Here is a 12262-nt window from a genome sequence, read left to right as displayed (position 1 = left end):
AGTAGTATCCTAGATCACACTCAGTTAGATTCATTCTATGCCAATAATTTGCTAGAAAATCAATCTTTAATATAGCAAGGGAGCTCAGCTGGAGTCCAGGACATTAAAAATATTTATTAATAGTAGATTAATGCAAACTTCTTAAAATTCCTATTAAGCTTCTATAATCTTTCAGCTGAAAGACTATGAAGAGTTTTCCAGATGTAGACAGGACGGTTTCATAGCCAAGTAAGGCAATGACAATTTTATAATGAAAATAGACTTTTTATACAATTTATTTATAAGTTTAGAAATGAATGAGTAATTAAGGTCACATTTTCAGACTTGCAGATCCCAAGTTCAATTACATGCTCTGCCACTGGCTACCTGCATAGCTACAGTGATATACTGACAAGTCCTCACTAACTTCAGTGACTCTTCGAAACGTACTGAACTTTTAGATGGCTACAGTCACACATTCCCGCAGACATTAAAATGCAATACTGAAACTTTCCTAAGCTTTTTTACATCATCACAAAATGATAAATTTAAATTTAGTTCAGCTACCTTAAATTTGAGGTAGACCTCATTAACTGAGAAATCAGCAAATGACCATGCCTCTAAGCATCATTTAGAAACACTAAAATTGAGGAAATAAGGGCACTGTGAACATCTCAACTACATTTCACCTTACAGAAGTATTTGTACTTACCTTTCATATGGTGTTTTCTTCATCCCGCTGTCCTTAATATAATCCACTAGTTGCTTCTGTGTTCGTCCACTGTGAACCCACAAAAGTACAAATGTTATGAAATGCAGTGGATAAGAATTATGGATTAAATGACTTTAGAATACTTTTTCCTTTTGATCTCATTTTCTGAGATATAAGGAATTCAGCTTTAATAAATCTGTTATGTTTCTCCCTACCTGTATCTGAATGATGACCCTCTGGTGAAGAATACTGCTTTAGCCTTTGGCTTTGGCTGATCGAAGAGCCTAAAGAAGGTGTGATATTCGACACAGATTTTCCAGAAGTTTTTACACTCATCCCTACTTCCCAGAAGAAACTCCAATGTATCTTGATATGGGCCCTGGGAATAAAAACACAAAACCTAAGTGGCATTTAAATTGCCAATGGAGGAGAAAAGGAGAGTATAAATAGGTGCCAACAAAAAGGTGTTTTGCTAAGTCACTTCTCATACGCCTTAAAGCAATGGAAGTGATTTCAAATGCAGTTTAAATCATTTAATAGCTTTCCAAAATATTTGTTTACCTTGAAACTGTAAAAATGTTTAAAATGCACTTGACTTTATAAACATGCTCAATATAATCCACCCTAAGAAATATGGATCATAAAGTTAGTAATTTGAAAGAAATTAAAATATTTAAGTGAAGTAGCAGCAATTTAAAGATACTTTCTCCTTAGAAGTCATAGAAGGCAAGCACTGTTTGTATCAGCAGCGTACTAGAGTGTTCTTTTAGGGAGCTACAGCCAAAAGCAGTTCCCAACACACTTTTATCTAAACAACAGAGATTTACTATTTCAATGTTTAAGTTACCTTAGTTCATTTTGACAATAATGAATCAGAGCATTCATGAGAGTGTTAAGTTCCATTTATATCCAAGGGAAATATTTAATGGGACTTTTTCAGAGTAAAAGTATTGAGACAAGATGCACCAAATACTTAGTTTGGGTTTGGTTTTTTTTTCTATCCTACATTTACACATGTGTATGCCTATGCCAAGGATAAGCTGAGGCTGATACACAAAATCCAAAAATCTAGTATGGCAGCCATGGGTGAGGAAGGAAAGATTTTTACTTGAATGATGAAGCCAAGCCTACCCCACCGAAGTTGTTTTATAAAATTATAAACTCTAGAATTTTCATAATAAAATTAAGTATATGTATTTTTTTCAACACCAACCAGCCTACTATTACAGTAAAACTTACACAGACCTCTGGATGGAGTTTAATAAGGAATCTTTTCCTCTTGAAACTTAGTTTACGGACCTTTGACCAGTTGAAGGTATTGATTTTTGTATTACCCTGAATTAAAATGGTAACAGTTAGAAGTTGGCAAAGGTTTCAGAAGTAAGAGCAGCAAACAAAATTGTGTCGCAGGCATACAGACATGTGCATGTACACACACACACACCACCCCGCAAACCCATTCTGTCGTATTCTTATTTCTGGTGACAATATTCCCTTAAACAATTTTATCTTTCTGTATAGGGATAGCTACAAGCGTGCAATGTCTGTCTGTCTCTGCACATACACTAGAAAAACTGAATGAAAACCTAGAAAACCAGATGGGAAAGGAACATTATAACCTCATCAATATTCAGTATACTTTATGGTATGAGCAAGATGAGGGTTTCATTCTATTTAACACACTTTCCTCTTCCTCTGGACAGAACTCTAGTCATTCTCCTCCACACCAATTTTTCTAATTCAGCAGTACAATATACTGAGGAGTACTTGCCACACATGCAAAGAATCCTGGCAAGCTCTCTTGTTCACAAGCCTGCTTATTTAGCTAAAACTGGGCTAAAACCAGGCTCTGCCTTCACCCTGCTGCCCTACATCAGCCCTCCCCTCCCAGTACCACTGACTCCCAAAGCCTTGGGGAAGGACCCCGGCAGCATTTGCTACCACAGAAATTCTCCTGTCACCCTCTAAAGCAAAGGGAGATGAAAAATGGTACTTCAAGAGAAAAACTCAAATAAGCTGAAATGATGGAAACCTCAGGGGCTGAGAGGAACTGCAGGTCTGCAGGGGCTGATGCGTCTCCCAGGAGAAGCTGCCCCACAGTAACAAAAGAACAAATAGGACCAAAATTAATGGAAAATGACTGCCGAAATGGAAATATTTCAGTAGGTCAGCTGCCTGTGTCTTTTATGGGGAGAAAAATAATATGATTGCATTCATAAACAGAACTCTGATCATGGAGTTGCTCATTTAATATGACAAAAGTAGTAATTCTAATTGGTCCAATCACTTCAATGAAACAGCACTTCTCTCTGCTAAGAGCAACATTATCCCAGCAAAAATACACTATAACATTAAAACAAGGGAAACTGAACCAAAATTCCAGGGTTATGGACCTGTTCCAGGGCTGTACCAAATGAACTGATGATTTTCTCTGAACACATATGTAATTTTCAGACAATAAAACACCTTCTACTTTGGTGTCACTGCTGCTTTTGATGCTCTTATCTCTGCATCAACAAAGGCAAACTGCACCAAACAATATTTTGGGGGCTTCAACGACACTCCCTTGACCATTAAAATTGTGCTGTTTTAAAGTCAGAGACACGTGAAGTTAAAATGAGAGACTTACTCCTAAAATGTACTAATGGAAAGACAGACATATGTACCCAGTCCGCCCTCCCCTCTTTACCTGGAATACTAGCACACCCATGTGTGAAACAGCTAGATTAATTTTGGTGCCCTCACGGTCAGATGCAAGGTGAAACCTGATGCCATACATCTCCAGTTTCCGAGCAACTTCAAGCACTTGAAAGTCCGATTCAGCAGGACTTTGACCCCTATGACAAAGAAGAAAAATAAAGTTTTAAGAACAATCTGATTCTATAATATTGCCAGCATGGCTAACATGCTTAAGTCTTAACTCTCACACCAAACGAGAATTTTCTATCTCATCTAGTTGGGCAGTGTCACTCCAAGTTAAATATTACACTGAAACTTTTGTAATAGGAGCAATATTCAATGGCAGATGACCAACCTAAAATGCATCCCATAGACAGAGGCACCAAGACAAATTTTAACAAGTTCCGAACTTTTTCAGATTAGAAATAATGAAGTTGAACAAATTAGAATTCAATCCACTATGCTCGCTCTCCTGCTTTCTTGTACACACATTAATATTAACCAGATAAAAATCATAGAATAGAATCATTAAGTTTGGAAAAGACCTCTGAGATCATAAAGTCCAACTGTCAACATAACACTACCATGCCTCCTAAACCATGTCCCCAAGTGCCACATCTACATGTTTCTTGAACACCTCCAGGGATGGTGACTCTACCACCTCTCTGGGCAGCCTGTTCCAGTGCCTCACCACTCTTTCAGTAAAGACATGTTTCCTAATATCCAATCTAAACCTCCCCTGATCCAGCTGAAGCCATTTCCTCTCATCCTATCGCTTGTTACTTGGGAGAAGAGACCAACCCCCACCTCACTACAGCCTCCTTTCAGGTAGTTGTAGAGAGCGATAAGGTCTCCCCTCAGCCTCCTCTTGTCCAGGCTAAACAACCCCAGCTCCCCCAACCTCTCCTCATAAGACCTGCTCTCCAGACCCATCTCTGAACACGCTCAAGCACCTCAATGTCCCTCTTGTACTGAGGGGCCAAAACTGAACACAGGATTCAAGGTACAGCCTCACCAGTGCCAAGTACACGGGCACAATCACTTCCCTGCTCCTGCTGGCCACACTATTCCTGATAGTGAAGGATAAAAGAGCTGCACAGGCAGCATGATAGAAACAAAGCAAACAGTGCAACAGAACGACCCATTTCAGGTAGGATTTCAGGACTAAATCAGAATTATTACACTAGTACTATTGGGTGCAATGCATTCCCCCGCCTTTGGCTCTATGATTTCCTGTTGCCACGGAATCACAGCATGGTAGGGGTTGGAAGGGACCTCTGGAGATCATCTTGTCCAACCCCCCTGCTTGAGCAGGCACACCTAGAGCACACGGCACAGGACCACGTCCAGGCAGGGTTTGAAGATCTCCAGGGAAGGAGACTCCACAGCCTCTCTGGGCAGCCTCTTCCACTGCTCTGCCACCCTCACAGTAATGAAGTTTTTTCCCATGTTTAAGTGGATCTTCCTGTGTTCCAACTCGTGCCCATTGCCCCTTGTTCTGTCATTGGGCACCACATTGGGCCCCATCCTCTTGACACCCACCCTTTAGATATTTATAAGTATTGATAAGATCCCCCCTCAGTCTTCACTTCCCCAGGCGGAACAAACCCAGGTCTCTCAGCCTTTTGTCGTAAGAGAAATGTTCCAGTCCCCTGACCATCTTCATAGCTCTCTGCTGGACTCTCTCCAGTAGTTCCCTTTCTGGAACTGGGGAGCCCAGAACTGGACACAGCACTCCAGATGTGGCCTCACCAGGGCAGAGTAGAGGGGAAGGATAACCTCCCTCGACCTGCTGGCCACAATTCTTTTCATGCACCCCAGGACACCGTTGGCTGCCTTGGCCATAAGGGCACATTGCTGGCTCATGATCAACTTGCTGCTCACCAACACTCCCAGAAGGCAGAGGATTTTAAAAATGGTATTTGAAGTATCATCTGCTATTGAAATTACTTTGAAAACAGAAGGAAGATGTACACACATGGAGCACCTCCTTTTTGAGTGTGCACAAAGTTCAAGCAAGCAACACAGACTACTACAGACTCTGGCACACACCAATCACAGATTCAGCCATCATTTATTTCTCTGCAAGTTAGCTGAAGACAAACAACTGACATGTTTTCCTGCATGATAGTAGTCCTGTATCTCCTTATTCTTTCCACCCCACCCCCACTTTTTCTCCACGAAGGGAGTTTACTGGATTACAGGACACTTTTTGGCTGGCTCTCAGAGCAGGAGGGGTGCCCATGGACTGTGCATCCAGGCTCATCAGCAGAGCCAGCACAGAAAAGACAGAGAGGCCATGGAGCAGAAGTGCAGTGCCTGAAACCTCTTGCCCAGGACACAGAAGGCACCACCAAGACACATGAGGGCCAAGACCCCAAAATATGGACCACCCCAAAATATATAGTTTCATAAGCTTTCAAATGATCTAGTGAAGCACTGGGACCTGTACTAACGAGACCTTTTCCCTAGAAGTCAAAACTGCCTGTATCGGTCCAGGGGACCTTAGGGATGATAAACAGGGGGGTTTAGAATATTCCAAGAACATACAAATGCTGCCATGGTAATTAAGGAGTTCTTGCTACTGAACATGCCCAAACTAACTGCAAAGTTAAAAAGTCCTTATGACAAACACAAGCCTGTCACCTGACTGAGGTAGTCTCTGAACTGAAAACATACCGCAAGACAACACTACCAGCCAATTTTAGGCATAAATGGGGTCCAGGAAGACTAGCTAAGGCAGGAGACCCTTCTCCTGTGCTAAATGCACAGAAACACCAACAGCCCATGACCTGCCAGGGCACTAGGACCAGTGAGGCTGCTTCAGCCACAGCTGTATAAAGTGACCCCTGCATCCCTACTGAAAATGATTAGAAACAATAAATATTATGTTACTTCCAAGCAAGTGCTGCACTAGCCACCTACGCTAGTGCATTGATTGAATTGTTCTTGCAACATGCAAATTTGCTAGGACAAATGTAATAGTACAAGGAAGACACAGGAGAAAAACTGATTAGTATTCTATTTACACCAACTAGTGCTGAAACCAAATTAGATTCCTGAACACAAAGACAGATTTTAAAAATCCTGTTTTCCAAGAAATGGCCTTTATCCCATAAATCTGTACTTCATGTAATTAAAACAGATGCTAAACTACTTGTAGTAAGATCTCGTTTTGTGTGCTATGGCATGTCAACCACAACATCAGTACTAAATAAACTCTCCTGCTACCCCAACTTGCCTTTCTAGGCATGATCCTTAAAAATACCACTATTCTATAGTGATGTTTTTAGATTAAACAACTTTTTTGCTCCATGCAGATTTCTTTTAAATATAAATTGAGAATATTAAAGTGAATTATTACTACATCTGAATTTATCAGAAACAGGGATGATGACAATACATATTAATTGCACGTAGGAACTATCTCTAAAATTCAAAACGCAATTATGACATTTATTTAGTATGATAACATTTTAAAAATGGATGTTATTAGAAGAAACAATGCTGCTTTGGTTCTTAGTAAAGTGCTCCTCAGACTAAAACACACCCATACAAAAAAATGCACTGAGAAAGTAATCCTGAATGCACATACATTTGATGATAGAAAATTGTTGAAATCCTATTGCCTTATTCATTCTGGAAGGGAGGAAAAAAAATAATCTAAAACACTACAACAGGAAATCCAAATTTTTATTCCCCCCAACTGGAAAAAGCAGGGATTCAGTGAGGTTCCTAACTTTACAAGTTCAATCCATATTGCAACCTTATCCAAACGTCAGTATTACATGACAGTGTATGTATAAAGACATTGTAAAGAACAAACAGAGGAACAAAAATCTACTTTCAAATGGAAAAAGAAATGCCAAACTACATAGAGTCTTGTAGTTGCACTTCTACCAGTGTTGCCACCACATGTGCAAGTTATGTCTAAGAGCTTGAACTGGTAAAGCAGATTTCCCCTTACTGAAATGAGTAATGCTGGAGTAAATGGTTTTATACTGGCTTTAAGTATTACTAGCATTTCTTCCATAGATTCCTTAACTACCTCAAAATAGCAGAAGTACCATAGTTTTTGTCTTGTATGTGTTTAATAAACAAGAAGAGGTAGATCATTAATAATATTTTGGCCACAGCTTCTGGAGTTACACTCTAAGAGCCCTGTGTGTAACTCCCACCCACACTAATTCCTGCGATAATTCTTTTGAATAGAGCGACATTAAGAATGAAAGTGGTGCTTTGTCTTTTAAAGAGGATGCTGAGGATGCTAAGGTTGCCAGAGGCTGGGAAGGGGGTTGAGGAAGGGAAGAGAAACAAAACCTAGGATAAAATGGCAGCTAGAAAAACTGGAGCTACACGATACTAAAAATTCTTCATAAACAGTCCAGTATAACTCATGTAGAACCACTGACAGTTATTTTACATTCCATTAGATATAATCCAAAGCACAGCGCATCTCAGAAAGAGCAAAAAAATTAATAATTTTAAGAGTGTTCTCATGCACACAACCTGCCTGTACCTACCAAAGGTGAGAGAGCCTTGAGTGGGGAAAGCCAGCAGCAACGCTGGGCAGCTCACGCTGCACCACAAGAAGCAGTTTCAAGAGTAATTACCCTTAGTCTGTTAGCAGCAGACTAAGCTGCACCGACCAGCCTGAAAACAACCTGGTCTAATTTTGTTCATCCATTAAGCAGATAAATCTACTTAATCTTCCCCAGGTCAATGGACAACAGACTACCTATTACAAGTATTTTCCATCAAAAATTGCTGTCAGTGCAATAGATTTTAGTGTAAAGGTTCCTTACGTACTTCTACCTAGACAAATATTGGTAGTGTGTTACAATATTCATGTAGCAATTGGGGTGATCAATTAAAAATAAATGCTGTTAAATGTCTGGTGATCTACAGAGCATTTAAAATCAGTGATTAATATAGAAGTTTAAAGATGAAGTGTCAAAACACTGCATGTGTAGAAATTCTTCATACTGCGGAGCAACCCAAAGTTATAGTTTTTCTAATTTACCAACAGTTTAAAGAATTTAAATCATGGAAAACTAGGCTAGCAAGTTGTGAAAGGACATGAGGAATAACAGTAAAAATGAATAGAAATCTATCAAATCTTCTATTTCTTTCCTGATTTATGTACGTACACACAAACAAAAAAAACCCCACAGCCATCTGAACACAAGCAAATTATGTTTATGTTGAATTCTGGACTACACTCACTCCACAGCAAGTATTCTACTCATGCTACTTGCAGGAAAGCAGTAAACATTGCCAGAATTTAACTGCACCACCACCACTACGTTATCTTCAAAATGTATACTTTTTTTTTGTTCAGTAAACTATAGAATTAAATTAATTCAGACTCTTGCTGAAGCAACTAAGTAATGTGATATACCAAAAATACAACTCGTCCTGTTTACTGTTACTACATTTGCAAAGTGAAATATAAACACCATTTTTCTGTATTTGTGAAAGTATTTGTAAAAGTGAACAAAAAAAAATTTAAAGGATATTTAAGAGAAAATAAGCTTTAAATTCCCATCTTTCTGAATACAGCATTCTCAATATTTTTCTCCTCTTCTTTCGATGCAGATCAGATACACATATTCTGTTTTATTCAGCTTTATGTTCTTCTACCACTTCTAATAGCTATGGTAAAGCAATTAAGTAAAAAAAAAAAAAGAAACCACAACTTTCTAATGTGAAGAAACACTCCATAGCGTCATCCAAAGAGATTGAGCACCCTCTACAAAGGCATACACATCCTCCTGCTCCCCAAGACACGCAAGGTGCTGGAAGGCGTCCTGCTGCAACTCCAACCAAAGAAAGCCAAACTGGTGCGCTCCTGGCTTGATATGACACAGAAATCCCCCGTAAACCAGCATATGAGTAAGTGTGTTCAAGGCAAAGCAAGGGCTGCAAAGAACAAAAACTGAGGCAGAATGAAGATGATGCAGTAGTGATCTGGAGATGAGCCATCCTGCCAGAAATGGGTTTCCTCTCCTGCAGGCTCTGTTTATATGAGAAGTCTCTATCAAAAGCAATAATCAGAGGAAGAAAATATCAGCCTGCTACGGGTAAGTGGGGGAATAATAAGGTCAAGGAAATAAAAAATGAAAATAAAACACAAAAATAAAAATATGACACACAAGAATGATGAGAGAGAGAAGCATTTTGCCCATTTAACCACACTGCACATCACCAGGGAGGCGGCAAATGTCTGAAATGCCATATCTCTAAGAAAAGCTTTTCCAAAGGCACAGGGGGATTTAAAACATGCCTCCAAGGTAGTCAGGTATTGCTAATGTTCGATTGGAACCTCAGCTTTTAATCTTACCATGGTTTGAATGTACCCTTCTAAAACACTGCTTTAAAATAAAGTTTGCAATCATTTTAACATGGCTGTACGAGATGAAATTCTCATTAAACTAATGAAAAGTACAATTACGAAGCAAGGAATCTTTTCCTCTTAACCCTCCTCTGACTTTTCCCTGACAGGCAAAAATATGAACTTTCCTTACTATAAAGAATGATTAGAAGTAACTTGTTTGAAAAAAGCTCAAACCTAATTAATAAAATTACCATTCCCTGACTCACTCAGAAGACAGTCATGACCTTTCCATCAGAAAAGTAAACCAAGAAAATTCCCTGCAAGCAGAAGCAACTCAATCAGATCCAGGCGTGTGACTAAAAGGGCTGTTCTGTGCACAGTCTGGATGTACTTATCCCAGAACTACAAAAATCACACATTTCATCTCAAATTTGAAAGCCATCAGTCTCTACTGCATGATGTCAAGCCCTTTCATGAAGCCATTTGTAGCTTTAGACTCCACAGCATCTTGCAGCAGTAAGTTTCACAATGTCATTACGAGTTGTATGAAAAGGATGTTCCTCCTTTTCAATTGGCTTTGAAGTTACTGCCTAAATGTTTCAGGTCTTTTCCTTTGATGTGAGAAACATAATGAAATATTTCTGTGCAATTAATGGTTTCCCTCCCTCAGCTACCTTCTCCAAAGGTGAGGTATCCTAGCATACATTTAATTTACTTCAAAATTATCTCAAATTACTTCAAAACAACGTTTATTTTGTCCCTTCATCATTTCCACATGCACCTCAAAGGTACAAAAGCAGGGGAAAAAAAAAAGTAACAAACAGCTGATTTCACAAGACTCAAAGCTGAAATTCCATCAGTACCAGTAATTTCAGTACAACTGAAAATGAGTGATCATAAAAAGCAAATAGTTAATTACCGAAATTCTCGGGAACTGATTTTCTAATAATACAGGATGTGACTTAGCTGTAAACACAGATGCTGTCCTGAAAAACCTCTTTGTTCTATCTTAAAAGAAAGTCAGTCGGCAATAATCCCTGAGTTTACCCACACAGAGCAAAAGGAAAATTTAAATTTCTAACATAGTATTTGGATTACAACGCGTAACCACACAAAATGCACTGTGGTGTCGATACGCACAACTAATAAAAGCACTTCAAATATCTATATCCTAATACACAAGGTCTCAAAAATTACATAAAAGAAAGACCTACTGGGTAAAATCAAACCTCTATCACCATTTTATCAAACACCTCCTCTTGATTTAACCTGTCAACTCAGAATTGTACAAGCGAGGTTAGGACCATTATGGCCAGTAATAGTCTGAAAATTCTTACTGATATTAACATTGTGTACTTAAAAGCCTAAAACAACGAAGCTGTGGCAAATACAGATTATGCAACGCAAACCCCAATCTTCCAAGTAGTATTTTGGTCACAACAGAGCCTCCCTGTAGGCTGACTTCTCTTTCATGAGCACGGTGTTGACTGTCTATTCCCAGCCTTCTTATGAAAATATTTACACTGCACACACCAAGCAGATCCTTACATTTTAAGGCCAGCCAGATTAGACTGTAAAACACACAACCTTATTGTACACTGAATGCACGTGGTGGGAGAAGTGGGCATTTCAAATAATAAATCATTAGTTTCTGGCAGTGTGTTGGAATTGATTTTATATTTGTGACAAATAGTTTCTTTGTCCCTAATAAACTTTACCTATTTCAAAAACACTCCAGGTGTAAAATAAGGTATTGCTTAAATTCTTATGAAAGAATCCCCCACTCCCTCCATCCTTTTCAATTTCCTTTATGCTTAATGAATACAGAATGAGTACAATGTAATTGATTTCTAATTATTTAGAGAAAAGCAAGACCTATACCTATATCCTCGTGGACAAAATGTCCCGCATACAGCTAGATAAACACGTAATGCAATGGGTAAGCAACTGGCTGACCAGTAAGGCTCAAAGCATTACATCAGGCTGGTGGCCAGTCACTAGTGAGGTTCCACAGGGATCCATCTTGGGGCCGGTATTCTTTAATGTCTTCATAAAATACTTGGACGCAGGACTGGAAGGAATATTAATTAAGTTCACTGATCACTCCAAATTGGGAGGAGCTGCTGACACTCTTGAGGGCAGGGAGGCCCTGCAGAGATCTAGACAAATTAGAGAGCTGGGCAATCACCAGCCGTATGAAGTGGTACAAGGGCAAGTGCCAGATTATGACCGTGTATGAATGACTATGTATGAACAAGGGCAAGTGCCAGATTTTGCACCTGGGGCATGGCAACCCTGGATATACATACACACTGGGGAACAAGAGGTTGGAGAGCAGCTCCGCAGAGAGTGACCTGGGGGTTCTGGTCGACGGCAAGTTGACCATGAGCCAGCAGTGTGCCTTGGCAGCCAAGAGGGCCAACCATGTCCTGGGGTGCGTCAAGCCCTGCATTGCAGCCGGTCGAGGGAGGTGATTGACCCGCTCTGCTCTGCGCTGGTGCGGCCTCACCACAAGTACTGTGTGCAGTTTTGGGCGTCACAGTATAGTAACGATA

The 12262-nt window shown here is 39.7% G+C and overlaps 1 protein-coding gene across 3 annotated transcripts in view; it reads right to left on the bottom strand.

Moving 5' to 3' along the window:
• Nucleotides 1-12262, bottom strand: part of FARP2 (FERM, ARH/RhoGEF and pleckstrin domain protein 2) — an 84929-nt gene that overhangs the window by 39839 nt on the left and 32828 nt on the right. For 2 of the 3 annotated variants that reach the window (XM_064457040.1, XM_064457041.1), the window contains exons 8-11: nucleotides 3381-3528; nucleotides 1931-2026; nucleotides 907-1070; nucleotides 692-760 (exon numbers count right to left, since the gene is read on the bottom strand). In XM_064457040.1, coding sequence (XP_064313110.1) covers nucleotides 692-760; nucleotides 907-1070; nucleotides 1931-2026; nucleotides 3381-3528 — 477 coding nt within the window. The remainder of the gene's footprint in view (nucleotides 1-691; nucleotides 761-906; nucleotides 1071-1930; nucleotides 2027-3380; nucleotides 3529-12262) is intronic. The other variant, XM_064457042.1, reaches the window with a different exon arrangement.

This window comes from Phalacrocorax carbo, chromosome 7 (assembly GCF_963921805.1).
Source record: "Phalacrocorax carbo chromosome 7, bPhaCar2.1, whole genome shotgun sequence".
Classification (NCBI taxonomy): domain Eukaryota; kingdom Metazoa; phylum Chordata; class Aves; order Suliformes; family Phalacrocoracidae; genus Phalacrocorax; species Phalacrocorax carbo.
The sequence above is the reverse complement of the archived record's forward strand: the minus strand, read 5'-3'. Positions and strand labels throughout refer to the sequence as shown.